Genomic DNA, 26,119 nt, shown 5'->3' with positions numbered 1-26,119 from the left:
TTGCGGTTCGTCGTCCGGTCGTCCTCGCAGACACGCTGATTTAATTTGGAAACGTTAGCGACAAGCTTTTAGAGCCACAGGCAGCCGACGGGCCGATAACTCGGACCGACGGGAATCTGATCCTCTCGTTATCAGCGCTCACTCAGCCGATGATGCTCTGCAACAAATAACGGAGCGATCCCATCTGTTCTCATCCGGCTGCTCTCAGGGTGTATGGACATGTTCTGCTGAGGACATGAAAAACTGTCCTGATGACCTCTCTGAACACTCAATTCTCTGTTTTTTCTCATGTTTAAGTCTTGTTTTGATTAGAATAAAAGTTTAAATGGTCTTTAAAAAAACTTGAATACGCCAAATAGCCGTTTTCCCAAAACTTAAACCTGTGATTTCCCTTAAATTGAACATGTGACGCTCACAGCATCTGTCTTCACAACACAGATTAGCATCATTCACGTGGCTTTTGTTTTTACAGCTGCACTAAACAGTCTGATGTTCAGAATAAACATGGTTCACATCAGTGTTTAATATGAGAGATGCTCTTAGTGAAACAACAGAGACGTAAGTGATCTTCATCTCTGCAGCTCTGGAGCCTGTTAGCCTCTTTTAACTGCTAGTTGTGGCGCCCAGCGCTGTTTGCTAACATGCTAACTGATGTTGCTCCTTAAATCTGATGAATTCTAAAGGGACTTTTGAATGAGGAAACATCCTGACGATTAAACACAGTTTAGTTCACCTTAAATGTGAATGTGATGCGAAGACTGCAATCTGCTATCATCATCACTCCATTACACACACACACACACACACACACACACACACACACACACACACACACACACACAGGGAGGGTTGTTGTGGGGAAGAAGAAGCTTAACATCTGTCAGAGTCGGAAGTTATGCAAGACAACACACATCTAAACACACACGCACACACACACATATTAACGCACACACATAATAACACATGCACACACACACACACACACACACACACACACACACACACACACTCAGATCAACCAAAGAGATAAATAGAGCACTTTCTGCTTCAGGTCATCTGCGTACGATAACAAAGCAGACATGACATGGCCCTGTGTGTGGGTCCTGTTTGTAGTTGTGATACCAGCGTGCCCTCGAGCAAGGCACTGGTTAAGACTCTCACAACAAGCGCCAGTTGTTTAACCACAAATGAAGTTCCTGTGTGACAGTCAGTCAGACATTAAAGTTCAGATTCACTCGTTCATCATCTTGGTTTCATCTCGTGTATATTTCCTCATGATGAATCCATTTAATATTTCATTTACACGCCTGTAGAACAACATGAGTGCAAACCTCCACTGAGGCCCAGCAGCCCCCTTTAACCTAATCCAGTATCAAATTAAACATATTTTAATCATATTCATCCATCCAAAATCTGTTCTCCTGCTTATAAACCGGAGAAAACTTCCCTGTTGGAGGTTTTGACCAGCTGAAAACATCTGAGAAGAACAAATTCATCCCAAAGTTTTCAACTAACAACTCTCTCTGTGTGTGTGTGTGTGTGTGTGTGTGTGTGTGTGTGTGTGTGTGTGTGTGTGTGTGTGTGTGTGTGTGTGTGTGTGTGTGTGTGTGTGTGTGTGTGTGTGGTTGTCTCTCGGCCACAGTGTGCGTCAGCAGGTTTCAGTGCTGCGACATCGACACGACCGTCGGTCTCGGTCAGATCTGGTGGAGAACCAGGAAGACGTGTTACCAGATCGTAGAGCACAGCTGGTTCGAGTCCTTCATCATCTTCATGATCCTCCTCAGCTCGGGAGCGCTGGTCAGACACACACACACACACACACACACACACACACACACATTCTCTCAGGTGAACAGCTCAGTGACGTCCCTCTCTGCTGCCCCCTTCAGGCCTTCGAGGACATCTACATCGAGCAGAGGCGGGTGGTCAAGGTGGTGCTGGAGTACGCCGACAAGATCTTCACCTACATCTTCATCCTGGAGATGCTGCTCAAGTGGCTCGCGTACGGATTCAAGAAGTACTTCACCAACTACTGGTGCTGGCTCGACTTCCTCATCGTCGACGTAAGTAAAACTTTCACACACTGATTGAACCGTCTGTTGATCAGTTCTGGTCACTGAGGATGATGATGGATCAATGTTGACAGGATGAAGATGATTATTGTCCATCAAAGGATTCAACAGAACGACTAAATGATTAATGATAATATTTATGTCATTAACAGTGATGATCATGTGTTTGTTTTCCAAGCTGTGGGCTTTGAACCAGTGATGAAGATGATGATTATTATGGGATATAATGATGATGAAGATAAGAAGGTTAACATTAACAATAACAATAATTCAGCTCAGTGAAGAAATGATGATCATGCTGACATCATTTCTTCTTCGGGCGTTAAGTGGAGACACTTCAGGTGAAAACATCAAAACTCACATTTAGATGTTTATTTACTGTTGATTTGCAGATTCATGCATATTTATTTATTCTGATATGTAGACATGAACTATCAGAAGTCATCAGCTGGAGACGTTTCATGATGAATTTGACCAGTTTTGGTCTTTAAATGTGTGAAATGTTACGATCTGTATCTTCTGAGGCTGAGTGTCCTCAAACCTTCCAGATTTAATCACGTCTTTATTCTGAAGGTTTCTCTCCTCATCGATCTCTCTCAGTCTGACGTATGGAACATTTTAATTCTATAAACACAGAGACTCTTTGTGTCTCCTCTGTAAAAACTTTTTGTCGACAAAATGAAACAAGACTTTCTTCACGGTGACGTCTGTTAGTTTGTTTTATTCACCTGTCGTGTCTCACCTGAACGTTTATGATTTGTTTCATTGATATGATTGATTGGTTAACTTGCTCACACTGAACATCAGTTTGCTTCCACTGTGATTTATCTCTGATGAATCTGTTTTCCTCAGTCCGACTGTCTTGTTTTCTTCTTCTTTGTTTTCCCTTTTCTTCACATCTCGTGTTCGTTGTCCGGCTGGATAGAAATAAAAGCGTGACAAAGATTTTCACGACGTTTCAAACTCGCTCGCTCCAAATCTCCTCCATCATTCTCTCTCCTATACTCTCAAACTCAAGCAGTTTTGTTGAAATATATGATGTCGTTACAGTTTCTCTCACTCACATGCAGCGATCTGAAGTGTTTAATCGAATATCTGCGTCTCCTCGTCTTTGTCAACAATTCAGAAATGTACATCCGTCCGTTACAGTAAACTTTAAGTTACGGCTGTAGTTCTCAGAGTTTACGACACTTTGTTGTATGAAAACCAAAAGATCCGACACTGAACGCTCTGAAATGTTTTCAGTAAAGGTCAGAATATTGTTCATCCACACATTTATTACATTTTGATCAACAAAGTCGGGATGAATATGGTAATTTTCCTGTAACGTTGGATATGAGCGAGCGAGCGTCGTCCCATCCGTCCTTTAAAGCTCAACATATATCTCGTGGACCCGATCTCCATGTCATCCTCATGTCAGAGGCTCCGCATCTGTGAATATTACACATGACACATGGACACGGTGCGTGAGATGTATGCTGACGTGTGTGCTGACTCTCAGGTTGTGTGTTTGTGCTCCGCTGCGATAATGGAGGTCGTGAATAAAAAGGAGCGAGAGACGCGAGGAGACAAAGAGGAAAGTCCAAACAGCCTCCGGACGAACGACCGGCGACGGCTTTTTAACCTCTGCACACACACACGCACACACACACGCACACACAGACACACACACACACACACACACACACACACACACACAGACACACACACACACACACACACACGCACACACACACACACACACACACACTCTCCTTCTGGTTTTCCGGGTGTTTTCCGCCTCGTCGTCCTCATGAGTGACTCTGCGTGTCGTGACGTCTCTGTTGGCCTGAAGACAGAAGACGCAGACGTGTTGAGTCACGGAGGTCTGAGACAGGAAACACAGCAGACGAGAGATTATCCGAGTCACAAAGTGGTCCAACAAAGATCACGTCCGCCGATTAAAGCTGCCGTTGTTTTGAACCACTAGAGGGCAGAAAAACTAGTTCACACCCAGATACACAGCTGCAACAAATATGATGGACTCAACACTGGGTGATGTTAGAGGATAAAGATCCCCAGCACTGAGTGAAGGGACCCTAAATCAATCTGATCTCATTTTATCTTACATTTGTTACGTATTTTTACTGGTTACGGGATTCAGAAAAATTAATATTCATTAAAAATAGAGATCGGAGATAGAAGAACAATCCTTATTATTCAAATGCAGAGAAGTGAGCCTTCAATTTGAACCAGTTTCAATCAGAGATGAGATTTTATTCCTAATCCAAGGTTTTCTTTATCTTATTTATTAAGAACTCTGTTTTCTGATCTGCTCGTCTTTTAATTTGAAGTTCATTTTGTGCTTTTATCTTGATAAGTTCAGTGTAATGTTCATTTCCACATTTGATTGATACAAGCACAGCTGTCTTTCTCTCTTTATACTGTTTTTAATTCCAATAATCTTTGTTCAGTGTTTATCTGCTGTCAGTAAAACTCCACCCTGCGATTCAGTTTTACATATTTTAAAGGTCAACAGATCGTTGCTGTTATGTCCTAACAGCTTCTTCTAACAGATAGAGGTCTTTACCACAACAGCAACTAGACAAGTTAAAATAATGAATTCAACAAAAAACAGCATCCTTCGGTGATTCAACAGTTAACAGAAGACAGAAGTTGAGTCTGTGGCAAAATTCAGGTGTTCAAATGTACCCAGAGTGAACCCTCGTCACAAACAAGTCAACAGAGGATCTCTGAAAAAGAAAATAAACCAACAGGTCCGACACGTCAGAGTTTCCTCTGGTACCAGTCGGCCGATCGTCTTCATCACACAGGAGAAGAGACTGGAAGTGATGCTAAAGGCTAATGCTAAGTTAGCTGCAGGCTAACGCTAAGCTAGCTGTGACGCCGTTAAATCACAGATCCTGCTTTTGATCCTGATGATCAACATTTAAAGCTCATTTAAATCAGGAAGTGTTGAGGTTCACTGACAGTCGCTTCACACTGAACAAACGATGGCAGAGTAGATTTTATTATATTTATAAAAACAACAACATTTGGTTAAAAGGAATCGCTGATCTGTTCGGATGTGAGAATTTACATCATTTAAAATAACTCGTGTGTGTGTGTGAGGCGTGTGATGGCTTCAGGTGTTCAGTAACTGTGTGGCCCACGTCCTGTAGATCTCAGTCTTGGGTCTGCTGGCTCAGTTCATCCCCGTGGACCAGATCACCACCATGCGGGTGCTGAGGACGTTCAGGGCGCTCCGTCCTCTCCGGGCCGCGTCCCGCTTCGCTGGTATCAGGGTAAGAACCACCAGACCCGGAGCTCCTGACGACTGACCGACCTGAGAATCACTGCTCCACCTTTAAATCAGACGTGGGGCTTCAGCTGCTGGTTTAGATCTGCAGAGACGGCTGATGTCAGATTATTAATCACTGTTGGACTTTGTTTCATTTAACCAACACGACTGTTTCTTTGTCAGGATTCCTGTCAGGTGTTGAGGCTGTTGTGGTCTCAGGAGCAGCAGAGTTCATCTCTCCTTCTTCTCCTGCAGGACTCTTCAGACAGCTGATCTACAGACTAACACACCTTCGTCTCGCTCACATCCACAGCTCTGATTGGTCCGCGCCGTCTTTCATTAGACTAGAATCTAACTGTCCTGCTTCTGTCTTCTGTTCCTCTTCTTCCTCCTGTCTCTGAACACCTGTCGCCATCTTTTCTCTGTCCTCTCCCTCCTCCTCCTCTTCCTCTCTCTCCTCTTCCTCTCTCTCTCCTCTTCCTCTCTCTCTCTCCTCCTCTTCCTCTCTCTCTCTCCTCCTCTTCCTCTCTCCCTCCTCTTCCTCTCTCTCTCCTCCTCCTCTCTCTCCCTCCTCTTCCTCTCTCTCTCCTCCTCCTCTCTCTCTCCTCCTCTTCCTCTCTCTCCTCCTCTTCCTCTCTCTCTCCTCCTCCTCACTCTCACTCCACCTCCTATCTCTCTCTCCTCCTCTTACACTCTCTCCTCCTCTTCCTCTCTCTCCTCTTCCTCTCTCTCTCCTCTTCCTCTCTCTCTCCTCCTCTTCCTCTCTCTCTCCTCCTCCTCTCTCTCTCCTCCTCTTCCTCTCTCTCTCCTCCTCCTCTCGCTCTCTCCTCCTCTTCCTCTCTCTCCCTCCTCTTCCTCTCTCTCTCCTCCTCTTCCTCTCTCTCCTCCTCTTCCTCTCTCTCTCCTCCTCTTCCTCTCTCTCCTCCTCTTCCTCTCTCTCCTCCTCTTCCTCTCTCTCTCCTCCTCTTCCTCTCTCTCTCCTCCTCTTCGTCTCTCTCTCCTCCTCTTCCTCTCTCTCCTCCTCTTCCTCTCTCTCACCTCCTCTTCCTCTCTCTCTCCTCCTCGTCCTCTCTCTCTCCTCTTCCTCTCTCTCCTCCTCTTCCTCTCTCTCCTCCTCTTCCTCTTCCTCTCTCTCTCCTCCTCTTCCTCTCTCTCCTCCTCTCTCTCTCCTCCTCTTCCTCTCTCTCCTCCTCTTCCTCTCTCTCCTCCTCTTCCTCTCTCTCTCCTCCTCTTCCTCTCTCTCCTCCTCTTCCTCTCTCTCTCCTCCTCTTCCTCTCTCTCTCCTCCTCTTCGTCTCTCTCTCCTCCTCTTCGTCTCTCTCTCCTCCTCTTCCTCTCTCTCCTCCTCTTCCTCTCTCTCTCCTCCTCTTCGTCTCTCTCTCCTCCTCTTCCTCTCTCTCTCCTCTTCCTCTCTCTCCTCCTCTTCCTCTCTCTCTTCCTCTCTCTCCTCCTCTTCCTCTCTCTCCTCCTCTTCCTCTCTCTCCTCGTCCTCTCTCTCCTCCTCTTCCTCTTTCTCTCCTCTTCCTCTCTCTCTCCTCCTCTTCGTCTCTCTCTCCTCCTCTTCCTCTCTCTCCTCCTCTTCCTCTCTCTCTCCTCTTCCTCTCTCTCTCCTCCTCTTCCTCTCTCTCCTCCTCTCTCTCTCCTCCTCTTCCTCTCTCTCCTCCTCTCTCTCTCCTCCTCTTCCTCTCTCTCCTCCTCTTCCTCTCTCTCTCCTCCTCTTCCTCTCTCTCCTCCTCTTCCTCTTTCTCTCCTCTTCCTCTCTCTCTCCTCCTCTTCCTCTCTCTCTCCTCCAGGTCTCATTGGTCAGTTTGGTGGCCAACACGTTGGGTTATTCAGACTTTGCAGCCATCAAGTCCCTGCGGACGCTGCGAGCCCTGCGGCCCCTCAGAGCCCTCTCCAGATTTGAAGGCATGAGGGTAAGAGTCAGTATTAATCTGCAGACACACCTGGGATCAAACCACATGATGGAATCAATCAGTCACAGAATAATCGATCATCATAGTTTCTCCACCGTGATTTCTTGAAATGGTATGAAATCTGCCATTTTTGCATGAAAAATTAAGCGATTAATTAAAACCCAAACAAAGAATAGTCGAATCAAACAGTATTCTGATGATCAACTTATTGATTAGTAGATGAATCACTGCAGCTCCAGAATCTGGATACACCATCAGCTGATTGGAGCTCTTGGTTTATAGTGTTGAAAAATAAAACATGTGAGAAAACAGAAAACAAACAAAGGCAGGATGTAAAATCTAATCATATAATGAATAAAAAGGAAGTGACATCAGGAGGTAATGAACGATGTGAGGAGAAAAAAACAGCATTAGTTTCTATCTTCATGTGTTTCGTACAGATATGGATAGTTTGAGGAATAATAAATGTAAATCTGTGTGTTTTGTTCCCAGGTGTGTTCAGAATGAATCACATCACCTTCGTATCTCTTACAGTGTTTCATCCCTCGGTGTTTTCTGCTCTGATTGGTTCATCTCATCACGTCTTTGAGGTTTTTTTTTCTCTTTCAGAAAACAAACACTTGAATTCACTCGTCCATATTTAAACATCAATTCTCCGATCAGTATTACTGACCGTGTCAGAGTCAGCTTCCTCTGCAGGCAGACAAACAAGAGACACGGAAGATTTTGGCTTTTAAAACATCTGAACACGTTTGTTACAGAGTGAGAGTAGAAAACACAAACCTGAGGATGAAACTGAGAGAAGATGTGAGCGGTGTCGTCTGAAAACTTTTTTTACAACACAAAGAAAATTAAGAAAATATCCTTTTCTCTTTTCTCTCCTTAGTTTTCTAGTTTTTCTAGCTTGATATAAGTCGTGAAATCAGTTTCCCTGTGAATCATTTTGTTCTCCACTTTTTGACACCGCAGACAAATTAGACTCAGTTATTTAGTGAAATTCAAGATGTCATGATCTCAAATCTTCCTTGTTCCTCGTTATGTTACGGCAGTAAAATGAGCTGCGCTGATGATGGAAACGATCGATGTGTTTCTGCAGTTTGCTTCTTCATATCTGATGAAATGATTGGCAGAGAATTCAAATTTAAACTTTAACTGTTGGGTCTGAGCTGTGCAGGACGCTGACTCTGGGTCACATGACGTTCAGGACCTGTGTTGCATGCTGGGAATAAAGTCTGAGCTGTCACTCTCCCATGATCCTCTGCTCTCCTCTTTGTCTAACTAATAAGATTAGCTTGCGTGTCAGTTTCCAAATGCTGCGTGCTTAGTGCCCTGATGCTCACTCAGCATGGGATTCTGGGTGGAAGAACTGCATTGTGGGTAGAAAGAGGAGGGCAAGTGTAGCAGGTTGATTTTTTATGTGTAGCAGTGAAATTAGCTGAGTCAAGTCTCGCTGTCTGTGTGAGCGCCGACAGGAAGGAGGAACCTGAAATACCCCAAAAATAGCAGAGCTATGATGTGATTCATCCATTTTCTGCTTTTTTAAACTCAAAACGCCTCATAGAAACATTTGCTGAATGAACAAGAAGGTCCAAATACTGCAGAATGAGTCAGAGACAGAGTTTCACAGAGTTTATAAAGTGTCTCCAACTCAACAACTCACTAAACTGACACATTTGTTAAGGGAGTCTGGGGACTTTCTCCACGGGGACAAAGAAGTCGCCTATATTGTTCCTGTTTAGTGTCTTTGTAACATGTGACATGTTCAGATCAATAACATGTTTCTTCTTTCATAAATGGAGTGTAAATGGTGAAATCAGTGTAAACAGTGTGTTCAAACAGCTGATCAATGTTGGCAGGTAAGACTTTAGCACTTTAGACACAGAAGCAGACAGGCTGGTACAGACATGCTGCCACAAACTGACACTTTTTACAAGGAGACAAACAACTTCAGCTGAAACATTTAATGCTGAATTTACAACAAGGACACAATGAGTCAGAATCTGTCAGAGACACAGTTTCACTACGTTATAAAGTTTGTTTTAACTCAGTAACTCTTAAAATCACTACATTTGTGAATGGAGTCTGGTGATGATGAGGTTCAGTCCTCAGTGCGTCTTGAGGGTGTTCACACCTGCACTGAGAGCTGCACACCTCTGATCGGGTCACTCAGAACTGAACACTTGAGTTTTATCTTTGTGTGTTTGTGTGACCGTCTCTGTTTCGCCCCTCAGGTGGTCGTGAACGCTCTGATCGGGGCGATTCCCTCCATCATGAACGTGCTGCTGGTGTGTCTCATCTTCTGGCTCATCTTCAGCATCATGGGCGTCAACCTGTTCGCTGGCAAGTTCGGCCGCTGCGTCAACCGCACGGGCCACATCTACGAGGCCGCCTTCATCAACAACAAGTCGGAGTGCGAGGCGCTCAACGACACCACGCTCTTCTACTGGACCAAAGTCAAGGTCAACTTCGACAACGTGGGCGCCGGATACCTCGCTCTGCTGCAAGTGGTGAGAGACGGCGTCGAGGTTTCTGGGTCTGAAGTTTATTTAGTGGATAATTCAGACGGATGATCCCTCTGTGGGTTTTAAATCTTCTTGTGCATGTAAAGTTTTGTTACTGCTGATATATCGACCATATTAATCATCAAATACTTCATAGAATCACAATGTTGTTGCAGCATTTTTCCGAAGCCCGGCAGACCATCACAGCACCGTCGGCCATTTTGTTTGTCAGGAAGTAAAGAGAGACGAGGGTTTTTGTGCTGCAGGGTGATTCATGATACATTAGGTGCTTCTTAAGTGGCTTTCAGGCTTTTAAGAAGTACCTCCAGTGCTTCATCTGAGGCGTGGGCTGGGGCTTTTCTTGCCGCAGGATGGGAACACAAAGCGAATGTGATTACTTAACACGCCGTGCTGTTGAACTCTTGAACGCACCTCCGTCATGTCGTCTCTGAACTCTCCGGACTCTCTCAAAACCACCAAAAGTTGATTGCTTTCGGGTCGTCATCGCGTCTCTGAAGACGTAACGACCCTCCGGGCTGAAGCTGGATTGCAGAACAAAGCTGCAGAAGATGAAGAGCGTTGTATAAATGTGTCATCGCAGCAGCCGTGTGAAGCGTTTACAAAGAGCTTCGACTGAAGACACGCAGGCACAAAGTGAGAAATCCTCTCCGCCAAGACAACCTGAAAACAAATTAAAACCGAGCGTCTCCTCCACAAACCGTAGGAGGATTGACTTTTCTCCCTCGCTCCCCTGATCTCCTCTTTTCTTTCGTTCTGTCCATTTGCTGTCTTAGCCTTAATTTTCCTCCCACACCTGTTCTGAAGCGCTCTCACTTTTGACTTCTCCACGTCTCCCTCGCTCTCTTTGTCTCCATTTGTCGTGTTATGTTTAATTTTCTCTCTCTCTGTCTCTCGCTCACCTTTTTTATCTTTCTTTTGTTCTGTTCAGGTTTTTTTCTTTTTAGTGAGCATGTACTGATAAAAGAATATGAAAAGTGCAACCCTGCAACAAATGATGATCGTCGTGCTGAGACGGCTGCACCTGAATGTGCCTCTGAGTGTTCGATGCAATTTGACTGACAGGACGTCTGTGAATGTTTCATCTGACTCAAAACTCAGCCGATAAAAGTCTTAATGATCTGCATCTGTGTGAAGGCTGAGATATTAATACCTTTAATGTATGTGGGGATGATTGTTGACATCAATAATTCATAAACACTAATCATTAAGTTTTAGCATCAATTATTTAATCTTTATAAAGTATATACATGTTTTAAAGCTATGAACTCACTTTAAAGATATGAACAAAATTGCTTTACAAGAATATATATGTATATGTATATATGTATATATATGTATATATGTATATATATATATATATATATATAAATATATAATATACACATAAACACACAGATCTGAAAATGTTCCTGTAAACGTCTTGTGCTAAACTCACTGAATACATTGCATTTCCTGTGACTAGCTTATTTCAAAATAAAAGTCAACTAATTTTTCACCAGTTAAATGCTTTTAATGTGAAGTACAGCCCTCTACAGGAAGTGTACACGGATATGAGATATTAACACTTTTAATGTATGTTGAGATGATTGTTGACATCAATAATTCATTTTTGCAGTTTTAGCGTTTATTATTCAATGTTTATAAAGTATATACGTATAAAAGCTACAGGAAGTGTTACTGGAGATATGAACAACAGTCCTGCTTTACAAGAAGTGTACTCACATACAGTTAATGTTTGTGAGTACATTAATATATTTAAACTAAAGCAAAGCTGTAGCCAAACACATTGCATTTCCTGTGGACAGCCTCCTTCAAAATAAAAGTCAACTCGTATTTCACCTGTTCTTATTTGGTGGGAAATCAACTCAAACATTCCTGTGAGTAATAACGCAGCAGATTTATGTTTAAACGCAGAACGCTCAGACCGGATGTTCGACCTGCTCTGGTCGTCTTTCAAACTTCGTCTGTTGGCTCCGCCCCCTTCTGGTTAGCACTAGCTTGGACCTGCTTTAGAAGATTTCACTGAATATTTTGTCAGCTACATAAGAATTAGAATTAATATCCTGACCACGACCATCTCCTCCATCTGTCCCTCAACATCTGCAGTTCTCCACCTTCATCACTTCTTTCCTTACAATCCTTCTTTTTCCTCCTTTCTCTGTTTCTCTGTCACTCTCTTTTCTTTCTCGCTCTCTGTCGCCCACCACGGGAGTCCTGAGAGCCTCCAATCAATCAGCGTCTGAGAGGCTTTTATTTTTAGAGCGACTCCAGCCAAGTGGGAGGGAAATGGAGAGATGGAGGGAGGGAGGAAGAAAAAGTACAAGTGGAGAAAAAGAAATTAAAGTAAAAGAAAGAAAGAGCAGTGGAGAGAGAGAGAGAGAGGATGATAATGACGAGGGAGTGAGAGGGATTCAAGTGAAGAGAAAATTGATGGTGAGACATTAAAGAAAAATAAAAGATGTGAGATGGAAGGATGGCGATGGGAGAAAAGAGGGATGGAGGAACAAAACGAAACATTGAAGAAGAGTGACGAAAGAGATGAGAGAAAAAAGGGGAAAACAAAGTGGAGAAGTTGTCGGTCAGCCAATGAGAAAGCGAGAGTTGTCAGAGTCCGGTCGCCTTGGCAACGAGCCGCTCAGCATCCCTCAGTGTTTGGCTGGTCGGCGTGGCAACAGTTGGCGGGGGCAACCCTTCCATTAGCATCTGGAAATAGCTCCACGCTGCAGAAATGATGCAGAGAGAGTTGAGCGAGCTCGGCTTCAGGTTCTTCAGGTTCTGTGGCGCCGAGCCCGACAGGATCGCACTTTTTATTACTCAAGATTCTTATCACGAAAATCAAAAATTAAAAAAATGTATTTGATGAAAGGCACCAACACGCAAAACTTCCACTGATGAAAAAAAAAAAATGCATATTATCGTTTGTGATGTCGTAATGTAACTAAACATAGTGCAGCTCTTCACACCAAGAACTGCAACTGTGAATATGAATCTGTAACTCCAGTGGACGATGGACGCCAGCGAGGAACGACATCCGCTCAGATCACTTTCAGAGCGATTTGATGAGCGACAGCCAATCAGAATCATCCATCGGTGCGGGGCGTCAGTCGGCTTGATCCTGGTGACATTTTCCTACAAAACAAAGTTGCAGGCGTGATCATAACACCAGTTTCTGACTGTAGCCGACCTCTCTTATGTAAGCTAATTGATGCATTCAGGAGACACTTTGTCTGCTCTAATAACTCCTGGATATTTATATCGCTTATTAAACACTTACGTAACGTAAAAGGCTGCAAATGACACATGAGGGCCGTTTTACTTGAAACACTCTGCGGGAGTTTGTCTTCGTGTCTTTTGTCTCCATCTTCTCCTCCTGTCGGTTTTCTTTTTGTCGATATCGTTAAAACTCCTTTCACACACCTGCAGCTGCTGATGTGACCACAGTTATCATCATATTCACTTTTTTAAATGCTCCTGTCTGTGCTGAGGCGACGGCCATGTTGTTGTTGTTGTGCAACACGATGCAGTTTACTGTCTTCATAACTGCGACTTGCTCGAGGTGAAAATTTATCTTTTGACGGAAATCTGATGTGCATTTGGCAAAGTGACACAACTCAAACAGAAACAAAACTGATAAACTTCTGAGATAAGGTCCGATAACTGAGCATCCATTTTTACGAGAGGTAAAAAGTAAAGCGAGGTTTATAAGGAAGTCTACATTTTCTGCAGCATCACAGCGTGACAGCAGGATTTACTTCAGAATGAGAATTTAAAGGTAAAAGTTCTAACAAACGTTTTCACTGCGTCACATGACAGACGCCTCATCTCCTGCTCGCTCTTCAGTGTGGAGTCCATCATTTCTCCACTCAGCAGATCGAACTTTATTATTATAGTTTATTGAACTTTCGACTCTCCCATGTTGTGTGATGTCACAGAGCCACACTACATTTTAAAAGTTAACCACGATTATCCCGAGATAAGAGCTACAGTTTAACATCTGGACGAGGTTTCGATGTGCATCCCGCTCAGCGCTGCAGCCGCCTTCACGTCCTTTAAAATAAACTCAACTCGAGCTCGTCGTGTTTTACAGCGCACCCCCTCTCGCTGACATCTGACAGCCCATAATAATAACAGGTGGTAACCTGTGGTGACGAGCTGATTTCAGGTGGGAGTGACGGACAGCAGGCGCCCACTCAGACCAAAGTACTCTGTTCCCTCACATCTGCATCCGGCCTCCACCTGCTCGGCCTCCTCCCCGCTGAGGAAGGAAGTCCATAAAAGGACTTGTTGATACTTTCATTGAGAAAAAAACCCCACAGCAGCGGCGTTTCCATGGCGCTCTGACTCTCCCTCCACTTATTTTCTGCTCTAGCAGGAAGGTTGCTTTTGTTGGGTTATTCGCTCGAGTGCAGTAAATGTGCAGGATGTCGTCCTGGTGACGAGAAACTCAGAAAGCTCTCGACTCACACAGAGACGCAAAACAGAAGCTGCAGGTTCCTCTGTCATGTGTCGGAGGTAAAGCTGAAGAATCGTTTCTTCAGAGAACAAATGTCTGAAAAACAGACGACAGCACATGCAGCATACGGCCAAAAGTATGTGGACGCATCTATTCTTCTGCTTCGATGACCTGGATCAGAAACTCAGTCCTGTAGTTTTCAGCCTCTTCACACCAAAACAGTTTCAGCTTCTGGCCCCAAACTGAAAGGTTACGTTCAAACCTCATGGCTTCAGAAATCTCTCAGTGTTTAACTTAAATAAAGCTCTTTGAAAATCATGTGGATTCAGTAAATCTGCTCAAATGTCGACGAGGAGTGAGCCGGTCGATCAGACGAGATTTTAACTTCTCAGATTGTTTCAGGTGAAATAAAATCATCATGTGATTCACAGCACCGATCGTTCAACACATCATGTTGTTTATTATTTTTATTTAAATCCATCAAACGGCATGAAGAAAAAGAGACGTGATTATTAAATTAAATGTTTTTTCTTTGTTTCCAAGGCAACCTTCAAAGGCTGGATGGACATCATGTACGCAGCGGTGGATTCACGAGCCGTGAGTTAGAGACTGAAGTTTGAATTGAAAGTTCAGAACGTAAATGAAATGAAGTGGAATGAGAGATGTGACACTTAAAACTGTGTGTGTGTGTGTGTGTGTGTGTGTGTGTGTGTGTGTGTGTGTGTGTGTGTGTGTTGCTGTCAGGTGGAGGAGCAGCCTATCAAAGAGATCAATCTGTACATGTATCTGTACTTCGTCATCTTCATCATCTTCGGCTCCTTCTTCACCCTCAATCTCTTCATCGGCGTCATCATCGACAACTTCAACCAGCAGAAACGAAAGATGAGTATCACAGCAGAACAATTCAAACAGCAAAACACAGAGAATCTCTTTATTATCTATCAAGAAAATGTAATTCAGCATAATCACAATCAATAAGCAATAAATCAGAGGAGGTTTTGGTGTTACAATGGTTGTGAGACGTCGTGTCGCAGCTCGTGTTGAGTGAAAATAACAGAGTTGTTTTCGTGTTTGTTTACTTAGGAGGACAGGACATCTTCATGACGGAGGAGCAGAAGAAATACTACAACGCCATGAAGAAGCTGGGCTCCAAGAAACCTCAGAAGCCCATCCCCCGACCTCTGGTACCAGCGCACAGCACGCTTCCATATACAGACGACGATCAACCGAACCACGACCACGAGACGTTCACGTTAATTTGTTTTAGTTCAAATATCACAGTCAAATACCAAAACCCCAAACCAGCCTGATATGATCAAATCCATCATCACCAAGTGACATTAATGTATCTGTAGAGCACATTGTTAAAATATCATGTGTGTATCACACAAACAACAACACAAGCAGCATTTAACGTTGTAAAACACACGTCACCAAAGTTTCCAACAATCTCTTAATCTGGAGTTAGTGATGGTTGGAACAGTGTAAAGTTAACGATGATAAAATAGCTGTTTTTGTGAATGGAGTTTGGTGAGAGAGATAGCAGCTGTTTCTGGTTAAACAAAAAGGATCTTATTCTTTAGTGGAAACATAAATCTCTGTAGGGATGCTGCACATCATGTTGTCAGACACATTCAGTGAGTCAGTCGGTGGAACAAAACAACCAAACATGCAGTGACCAGGCATCAGCTGTTTGATGACAACACATAGACACAAACATTCGTCAGCAACAGAAACGAATCAGACTTTTCGTCTCCCTCCAGAACTCGGTGCAGGGTTTCTTCTTCGACCTGTCGGGGAAGCAGGTGTTCGACATCATCATCATGGTGCTGATCCTCTTCAACATGATCACCATGATGGTGGAGACGGACGAGCAGTCGCCTCAGATGGAGTACATCCTGAACAACATCAACCTGGCCTTCATCATCGTCTTCACCATCGAGTGCCTCATCAAGATCGTGGCGCTGCGATATTACTTCTTCACCGTCGGCTGGAACATCTTCGACTTCGTCGTCGTCATTCTCTCCATCGTCGGTGAGTTCAAACGTGTTCGGTGAAAAGTTTCAGTGAGCATGAACAAAAAGTTTCTCGACTGATAAATTCCAGCAGCTGTGTAGCTGATGTCACCAGTAACTGCTGCTAATGTAGCTTCTGCTCTTAGTTAGCTCGTAGCTGTTAGCAGCTAGCGGTCCTCAGTGCTCCAGGTGCAAGGAACCAAACCCGACAAGAAAAACCACTCACACTGCTCAGCACACTAAGTTAAAAGTCCAATGAGTCGATCATGAGCGATGATTAAGAGGGATTCTTCTGTGATTCTGTTCTCTATATGCATACATGGTTTTCTTGGAGAATCCTGCGTATTATACCTTTAATAATAAAAATCAAAATGTCGGATCAAGGGACTGAGATCGAATGAAAAAAAGAACATTCAGCAAAAGTTACTGCTCTCTATTCAACTCTTCAAACGTGCACACATGTCGAGAGTGTGTGTGTGTGTGTGTGTGTGTGTGTGTGTGTGTGTGTGTGTGAGGCATCAGCTGTGATGTCTGCCTGACAGTTATCTGTCAACAAAGTGACCATCCGGGTGGCCTTGATGTTTTTACCCTGCACCAAGGTCCTGTATGGTCATATACAGTAACACACACACACACACACACACACACACACACACACACACACACACACACATTGAACACACACACACACACACACACACACACACACACACACATTGAACACACACACACAGAACAGGACAGTCTGCAGAGACAGCACAGAGCAACCTAAGCAGGTAATTTAGCTATCAGTGTTGTGACAAGATTGTGTGTGTGTGTAATTAAGTGTGCGTCTGTGCCTGTGTGTGTGTGTGTGTGTGTATGTGTGTGTGTGTGTGTGTGTGCACTCAGACGAAGCTGCCCGGGGGAGGTGAAGGTAACAGCAGCAATCAGAGCTGCCAGAGGGCGGTCCCTGGAGACAAATCAAACATGATTGACCTGTTACATCAGCTGTGTGTGTGTGTGTGTGTGTGTGTGTGTGTGTGTGTGTGTGTGTGTGAGAGAGAGAGAGAGACACGTCAGGATGGGGGGGGGTAGTTGAGTTGATGTACGATGTGATGGTGATTCCCTCTCGACTCCCCCCCGCTCATCCCGTCCATCGTCTATAACTCAACACAGGGAGACGGATGAAAGATAGAAGTGTGTGTGTGTGTGTGTGTGTGTGTGTGTGTGTGTGTGTGTGTGTGTGTGTGTTCCTTGAGTTTATCATTCCGGGATAACAAGGAAAAGATGGATGAATTACAGTGTTTGACTCGCTGTTAGAGGGGAGCGACGGCTCAGCCCTCCAGAACCAATTACTCAGGATGTAATCACAGCCGAGCTGCCACATAAAGACTGAGATATCCAAACTGAGAGCTTTTAGATGATGTAACTCACAGGAATGTCCTCAAATAAAAGAAAATCTCGGTCAACTAATAGACCTCAGCTAATCGATTTTCAGCCAATATAACCGAGAAACCCGGCAAATAGTTTCTCCTGCGTCGGCGTCTCAGTCCTGCAGGACGAGGACTCAAAATCATGTTCAGAGCAGAAAGTTTGTTATTATTGTGATGACAGAAATATGAAAATACTACACCTGAACACATTTCCCTGTTAAATCTGAGTACAATTCTGTTGTCAGCATTAAATGATTTAGATTTACCTCCACACATCATGGTGATTTTTGTCGACAGGTTTCCTCAGTGACCCACAGAGATCCAGTGTACATACATGTGTATTAGTTCTACACTCATGATGACCTGCAGGTCCATAATTATTCTCTCTCATTCTCTCTCTCAGGAATCGTCCTTGCTGACATCATCGAGAAGTACTTTGTGTCACCAACACTGTTCCGAGTGATTCGACTGGCCCGTATCGGACGGATTCTGCGTCTCATCAGAGGCGCTAAGGGCATCCGGACGTTACTGTTCGCCCTCATGATGTCACTTCCTGCTCTCTTCAACATCGGGCTCCTCCTCTTCCTGGTCATGTTCATCTACGCCATCTTCGGCATGGCCAACTTCGCCTACGTGAAGCGCCAGGCGGGGATCGACGACATGTTTAACTTTGAGACTTTTGGCAACAGCATGATCTGCTTGTTCCAGATCACCACCTCTGCCGGCTGGGACAGTCTGCTCAGCCCCATCCTCAACAACTCCCCCGAGGAGTGCAACCCCAACATCCCCCACACTGGCACCACCGTCCGGGGGAACTGTGGGAACCCGTCAGTGGGCATCACCTTCTTCGTCACCTACATCATCATCTCCTTCCTGATCGTGGTGAACATGTACATCGCCATCATCCTAGAGAACTTCAGCGTGGCCACGGAGGAGAGCACCGAGCCGCTGAGCGAGGACGACTTTGAGATGTTCTACGAGGTTTGGGAGAAGTTTGACCCAGAGGCAACGCAGTTCATCGAGTACGCCAAGCTGTCAGACTTTGCCGACTCGCTGTCGGAACCGCTGCGCATCGCCAAGCCCAACAAGATCAAACTGATCTCCATGGACCTGCCCATGGTCAGTGGGGACAAGATCCACTGCCTGGACATCCTCTTTGCCTTCACAAAGCGTGTCCTGGGCGAGTCGGGCGAGATGGACGCCCTCAAGCAGCAGATGGAGGAGAAGTTCATGATGGCCAACCCATCCAAGATCTCCTATGAGCCGATCACAACGACTCTGAGGCGAAAACAGGAAGAGGTTTCGGCTACAGTGATCCAGAGGTGCTACCGCAGGCACCTGGTCAGGCGGCAGATGAAGGCCGCCTCCTACTTGTACCGGCAGATCACCACACCTCGGCACGCCGGAAGTGAAGGTGAAGAGGGCGGTGAGGTAGTGTTCGGGGAGGATGCGCCTGAGAAAGAAGGGCTGATTGCCGCCATGATGAGGGAAAACTACGGTTCGAGTTTGTTGGGGATAGAACGCTCTGAGACGATTTCCTCCACCTCGTCCCCTCCGTCCTACGACAGCGTGACGCGAGCCACGTCAGAGATCTTTCACCCGCTCGCTGCCAAGACAGACACGATCACTGTCGACACTGCAGGCAGCGAACCGAGCGAACAGTCGCCGTCAAAGGTCGACTCTGACAGGCAGCAGAAAACGCTACCATAGCAGGAACCAAAAAGCAAAAAAAATTCAACAAATGAGGATGTCCTTGTTTTGGGTGAAGCCTGTTTGTTCTTTTGTTTACTGAATGTACCATAGCTGAGGAACGCTGAGACGGCGGCAGAGAAAAGCTATGATGGAGGGACTGCAAGAGGAGTCGAGTGAAGGAGCAAACAAAGTGGAATATTTACTACCTTTAATGTTATTTCCTGTTCCCTGTGGAGATTCCTGGACTCAAGTCAACAGCGTTTTTGGAGTTTCTTAAAGGGGAGCAGAAAAACTGCAATAACAGAGAGGGAAGCCCCGTCTGTCCAGTCAACTCTCGCCTTTGTTGGAGTGAAAGACAGAAGCGTAGATCCCTTTGACCACTCGGGTCTCTGTTGTCGACCAGAGCCGACGGTTCAGAACACTGACTGACGTTTGACCTCAGCTACAGGAGGTCCGAGGGGTCAAAACTACTATATCAGATGTATCCATCATTTATTGGCCTGGGGGGTTTGTGCCTTCCCACCGTTGATCAATATTCTCAGAGTACGCCCGGCTGTAAGAGTGTTCCTGGAGGTGTTTCTCAACTCGTTAACAGTTGACGGCTTTCCGACCGACTGAGCGAGACTCGAGAGAGGAGGGAAAATAATGACAACGTGATTTAAACAAAATGTTTTCGTAGTAAAAGTATAACTTTGTTGATGTTACCAGTCTTTTAATAGCGGTACGATTATTACTATTTTTTATATTTTTTAGAGTAAGTTGAAGAAAAAAAAATAAGCAGTGTCTCTCTTTCGACATGCTTTGAGAAAGTGTCTGAACCACCACGTTGTGCTCGATAAGAGGAGAGGGCGCAAACACGCAAACACCTGAGGAGCAACTTCACCTGTTTCTGTTGGCAGTTCTGAGTTTACATGTGCGGTCACTTTACTGCACCTGGGCAAAGACGCGTAACAAAAAAGAGGCCCGGGAGGTTTTTATTTTTCCTCTGAAAACCTTTCAGATAACACCAAAAACTAATACAAGTGCACAATGAGATTTTCTACACAGTCCCGGACTCTTCCAACATGTGTTTTGCCCTGGTGGGGAACATCCTCATGTCCATCCATTTTTTTGAGGGGCTGTCGGGTGATTTGTTGTAAAAGTCCAGAGAGTAAAGTAGATTCTTTGAGCTTCATTTCACGAACAAACCAAAAGATTTTCCAGCTGCTGTACCACATTTCAGGAGGATAAAACTGGAGGATCTTGGCTCGTAGACCATCGATCAGTTCTGAATGATTTGGCAGCAATTAAGTGTTCAGATATGTTGTCAAAACTTCTGTTAGATGAGAATCAATAATTTGGTGCAAAAGTTCAGCAAGTGATTTATTTCTTATTGTCTCAGATTCATATCATAAAACCCTGAAGACACCTCAAGTTGATTTACCTTTTTCCAAAGCAGGATTTAATACATATTTAGTTAAAGGACCAGACTGAAGGTTTAGATGAATGTGGCAAATATAAAAATGTGTAAAACATGTATGATTGTGCAACAATTCATCAGTCTTTGAAATGTGAGCGATGTCCTCGTGTCTGAATCACTCACAGCAACTTTTTAATATGAAGTTTTTCCTCCGTCAGAGGATTTAATGTTCGCTGTACGGACTTTTTCCACAAATCACCCGCTGTCATCATCTCTCCGTCTGGTCAGAGTTCGGCTCGGCACTCGAGAGCTTGAACCAAATTCTTCAAAGTTAAACCGGTTGAAGATCTTTGAGGTCGACCAGCCCGACCGGAGTGCGACAATCAACTCAGCACATCGAGCGTCAGGATTCCACCACGTTTAGTTTCATTAGGAGTTCACACTGGTTTTGCTTCAGATCATCAGCGTCCTGGAAAAACCTTCGAAACACAAAAACGTGTCGCGGCAGCTGAGAGACAGCAGGTCAGATTGTTTCTCCCGTTTTAAATGTTGCAGCAGATCAGGAGTCAGTTGTTGACACTGATATCTCCAGACTGCAGATGTGATGTCATTTTTCATTCTAACAGTCTGGAGCTTGTTCAGACTGAATACTTCTGCAGGAGATATCTGCTAATGTGTCGCTGCTCAGACATCAGATGAATGTTGCTCCTGGACCAGACGTGACGTGTGATCGTGACGCCAAAACTTTGTGGTTTGGAACAAACGACCAGAAAACTACGCACACATAGGAGACGTTGTTCTTTCTGTTGGGAAAAAGTGTTTCTGAACCTAAACCATCTTTTCCTAAACTTAACCAAGTATTTCTGCTGCCAGCACAGAACCAAGAGCGTCATCAGTATGATAATATGAGAGTTGTGTTCTCACCACATTCAGCCACAGCAGCTCGATCTGAATTTGGACCTTAAATCAAAATCCACAACCTCTAAAATAAGATTCAACCACAAACGATTCATCAAGTCTCAATCCTTAAAAACTTCTCCCAACATGCATCTGTTCACTAAACTGTCCTCTTTTATTTTTCAGACAGTTTATGAACTTATCGTGAGCAGATAAAATCTATTTTCAGCATTTTTTCAGATAATCCAGCAGGTTTTTCTCTTAATTATTCAGACAAAGACACAGGGGAATTTTCTCAACTGTAAATAAACAAGTAGTCTCTTTTGATACCAACACAAGCCACAGAGCTCTGACATCACATCCACATGACTGGTCCTGGAACAGCAATAATTAAATAAGTAAATGAACAACAAACACTGAGGACAGGCTTCGTCTGCATGTGGACAAAATGTTCAAACTATCTGGATGATTTGAAAAAGGTTTTTCCAGAGCGTCGGTGTGACGACGCCGAGAGCTTCTCTGCTTCCTGTTTCCACCAAATGATTTGAAGAGTTTCGTTCGATCAATTAATTGGAATTAGTTTTCTCAGTGACTTGAATGTGCAGGTAAAGTCAAAGCACATGTAAACTTTAGTGAACAGATTAAGAAGTTTTCCGTGACAAATGTTGGATTCGGCAGAAAGCGTCTTATTTTTCCACCTGAAGGATATCTGAGTGCGAAAGGAGACTCTTCAAATCAAAACACAGCGTTATTTATTTATTTATTTATTGACTTTGTTTTCTGGTCGATTGCTTTATTTTATCCAGGATTTGATTTTTTCATATTTTTATTTTTTGCACGTTTTAGCTGCGTCCTGGAGGAGGCCGAGCGAGGCCGAGCGAGGCGGCTCTTTATCCATTTTGCACAGAGAAACAAATAAAAACAAACCGCGTCGAGCAATAACGGTTTGCCGAGACCTTTTGAGTGAGTTCTCCGGTGACGCTTGACTTTCACAGGAGCTTTTTGTCACTGCGTGGATCTGTGAAGAAACGCTGGGAGGAAATGCACTTTAACACCTGGAGCATCGGCTGAACTCTGACGAGTTTCCCGGCTGACAGTGTTATCGTGGTTTGACGGACAGGAGCTGCTGTGAAGGAGCGTCGCCGCTCGTTTTTATTACGATGAAGTGTCAAAGTGTGTGTGTACAGCGTTCGTTCAGTCTGCTTTGATCTCAATATTTGGAACAACCTCTCTCTCTCTGTCTCTGTTGTCGTGGTCACCCGAGGGATCTTTACTAAACGCTTTACTAGACTAATTTAAAAAAGGAAAAAGAAAAAAAAACAGTTTTACTGGCACCGTCTGGACTCTATTTCTACTAGATTCTATTGAGAATAGATAACCATATTAACTAGGTAAATACTTAAGACACTGCTGAACGCTGCTGCGAGGCGTATTTCAGGTTGCAGTTGTGCTGAAGGGCTGTTTTCAGTAGCAATAGACCCAGAGTGTGCCTGCTACATACGAACCCCAACACTCCAAGCCATGCTTTCCCATTGGTTGATTGATAACGTGCTTGATTGATGGACTGGTTGATGCTTTGATTTCCTGACTGGCAGGTTGAGTGATTATTTGATTGGTTTAACATTTGGATGGTTGATTGATGAAATGATTCTTTTTTTAAAAACTGAACGAGGTTCCCGGTGCGTCGCCGCCCCCCTCCGTCACCGCTGAGACTCTGAAGTTATCAGACAAACGGCGCAGACTTGACTGGCTGATTTAGTCCTACTTCATATTTTTAAACAGTCGAAAAATGTTCAGATTCACTGAAGTCTGCAGGGTGAAGAGAGGAGCAATCTGTCCTGACAGCAGTTTCACAGAAGCCTCTTTTATAACGATGATACTCGCAGTGGGAGTTTTAATGTTGCAGTGCTGTGAGCAGTCGCTGCAACACCGACAGGTTTGTTGTGTCCAGCTGTCTTAAAGGAACAGTTCCTATAAAACAGTTCAGTCATCATCTCCTCCCTAAATGTTGATGGAAAGTGGTCAAGAAAACATTTCTGGAGCTTCACAGTAAAACAACGTTGCATCATCAGCGTACAGAAATGCTGCCTTCCAAGTTTAAGACTCGCTCCTCTGACATGCTAACTAAAGAAGCAGGGTCCGAAAACTTTTCCCAAACTGATCTGAAAAGACTTTCAGCTTCTGAAAAATATCAAGTAAAACATTTTGTGGAGCAGTGAAGTCTGGTGTGTTTTGGTTGTTTCTCTGTGGCTCTCTGGCTACTTCAGTTGTTAGGACTTTATATCAACATGGAGGGAGGAGAGGATGCTCATTTGTTGGTGAACTGTTCCTTTAATACATCCACGCCACCACACAGTAACAGTGTTTGAAGTGAAGAGGAATAAACCTGCACAAAGTCGCCCTCGCAGTGAACCTTCAGTGAATCTGGACGTCAGACTCTGGTTTGCACTGAGCACAAAAAATGCAGTGGAACATTTCCGTTCAGTATCAGGACAGCGAGCTGACGTAAAGCTCAGAGTTTGTTCACCTGAATCTGTGTGAAACCGTCACCGAAGCAAGTAGAGCAACAAAACAAAGACCAACTGCGGCTCTGCGCACCTGAACGTCACTCTGTTCTGACTGTATGAGCTGAAGAAACCTTCAGAGTAACTCCCAACATGTCTGAGCAGGAGAGGAAAACTCCAGACGCAGAACAAATCTGGAACTTTCTCTCCTGTTCAGGTGTGAAAAACTAATCGTACGTAAAAAAAAACTTGGCATTTGGAGGAAAACAACCATCTTTGCTCTGAGCTTTGGGTCAGTCCATGTGGTGCTACCAGAAGGTTTGGAAGAGTCCATATTAAGATCGGAGGGGGGGCGTTAAACACAAACTCTGAGACTGAGAATCTTTGCTCCTTCCTGCCTTCTTTTCCCCGTTTCAAAAACCAAAAGCTGCTTTGTCATCTCCGAAAAACAAAACGACAAACATCTACGTACCAACACGGAGGAAATGCACAGAAAACAAGTGGTTTCATTGTTCATTATTATTACTATTGTTACTATTAACTGTGTGATAAATGCAATACAACAGTCATGTAAACAGGCAGTGAGTGATGCTGTATCTTATTTACAGTATGAGGATAATAATAACGATGATGTTTTTACTTTTGTCGTCGTCATGGATTTGGTTTTTCCAGGCATCCTCTCACTGCTTCAACCACCGTCGCCCCGTTTACACCGAAACTGGTTTCACAGCGGTTGAGAAACTGGTCTTTACTGGGTCTCCAGCTTCATATCAGTCCACCCAGAAACCTCATATCTCGAGAACGTTGCCTTGTTCAGGAAAGGAGGGGAGAATACGCTGAATGTTTCCCGTCCTGACATCTCATGCATCGTCTTTTATTTCAGCTGAAATTGGGGAAAGTTTCTCTCATCGTTAATGTCGATTTTAAGACAAAATGAGTCGGCTGGCAGTCGGCCACACAAACATCTAGACGGCATTTATAAATCACTCAGTTGGAGATAAGAGGTTTCTTGATTTCTAGATTTATTGTGTTTTTTGCTGGAAGATACAGATCACAGTTGGAGGGTGGAAACCTTGTAACTCCATAGTTTCGGATCCGGAAAAAGAGACAAGAAAATGTATTTGTAAGTTTAAAAAATCCAATTAGTGACATTTTAAAGTCCAAATCTGAAGAGATTTGTCTCCATCACTGATTTGGTAAAACTTTTAAACGTCTCCATATTTTTAAAGTCTTTTTCAAAAACCATGTAAAGATAATAAAGGACAAGTTACGAGGTTTCCTTCTGACCTCAGCGGTTCTCGCCGGTGAAACCTCGGTGTAAAGGAGGCGAAAGCCGTGCCTCAGTGACCCCACCTTGGTGTTTTAGAGACAATAATAATAATTACGACGATTATAATATGAACATATATATAAATATATATATACTTTTTAGTACTTTGAGTTGAAATACTTTTTAGTATTTTGCAAATACATGTCTCTGTATATAAAATGAAAGCCTCCTGTAATAAACGAGAAAAAAATTTAATACTGAATCTGTTGTGATGGTTTGATTTCATTATTTCTGGATATTTTTATTGTTGTTATATTTCTGTGTCCACTGTTAAAGAAGAAAGACACAAATATGAATGAACATTTTGGGTGAGATTATTTCAAAAGTACATTTTCACCAGAATGTGAAGAAATGAGAGATAGCTACTGAAGCTAGCATGCTAGCCAGCTAGCAGCAGCTCGTTTCAGTCCAGTTCTCCTGAGCTTCACTCCACTGGTGCTCTGAGCTCCCAGTCTCGTCGAGTTTCTCTCTTAATAAACGTCTCAAAAAGCTCTGTGTTTTGTAGAAAGCCTCCCAGTGAATGCCTGACAGGGCGTTCAGGATGGAGGCGATTTACAGCCGCTCTGACCAGGACTGAACACGGCAGGCGGGGGATGGAGAGAGACATGGAGGCGGACATCAGCAG

The 26,119-nt window shown here is 44.1% G+C and overlaps 2 protein-coding genes across 4 annotated transcripts in view; both read left to right on the top strand.

Moving 5' to 3' along the window:
- The window catches only part of LOC119009049 (sodium channel protein type 4 subunit alpha-like), a 159,284-nt gene extending 134,872 nt beyond the window's left edge, over positions 1-24,412 (top strand). For all 3 annotated transcript variants that reach the window (XM_037079965.1, XM_037079963.1, XM_037079964.1), the window contains exons 24-32: positions 1,643-1,797; positions 1,890-2,063; positions 7,145-7,267; positions 9,499-9,774; positions 14,786-14,839; positions 14,987-15,124; positions 15,322-15,426; positions 16,006-16,276; positions 18,076-24,412. In XM_037079965.1, the coding sequence (XP_036935860.1) occupies positions 1,643-1,797; positions 1,890-2,063; positions 7,145-7,267; positions 9,499-9,774; positions 14,786-14,839; positions 14,987-15,124; positions 15,322-15,426; positions 16,006-16,276; positions 18,076-19,382 (2,603 nt within the window). In that variant the 3' untranslated portion in view covers positions 19,383-24,412. The remainder of the gene's footprint in view (positions 1-1,642; positions 1,798-1,889; positions 2,064-7,144; positions 7,268-9,498; positions 9,775-14,785; positions 14,840-14,986; positions 15,125-15,321; positions 15,427-16,005; positions 16,277-18,075) is intronic.
- LOC119009057 (NACHT, LRR and PYD domains-containing protein 14-like) overlaps positions 1-26,119 on the top strand; it is a 308,098-nt gene that overhangs the window by 228,746 nt on the left and 53,233 nt on the right. The window lies entirely within an intron of this gene.

This window comes from Acanthopagrus latus, chromosome 19 (assembly GCF_904848185.1).
Source record: "Acanthopagrus latus isolate v.2019 chromosome 19, fAcaLat1.1, whole genome shotgun sequence".
In the NCBI taxonomy this organism is placed as follows: Eukaryota; Metazoa; Chordata; class Actinopteri; order Spariformes; family Sparidae; genus Acanthopagrus; species Acanthopagrus latus.
This window is presented reverse-complemented; position numbering and strand designations above follow the sequence as displayed.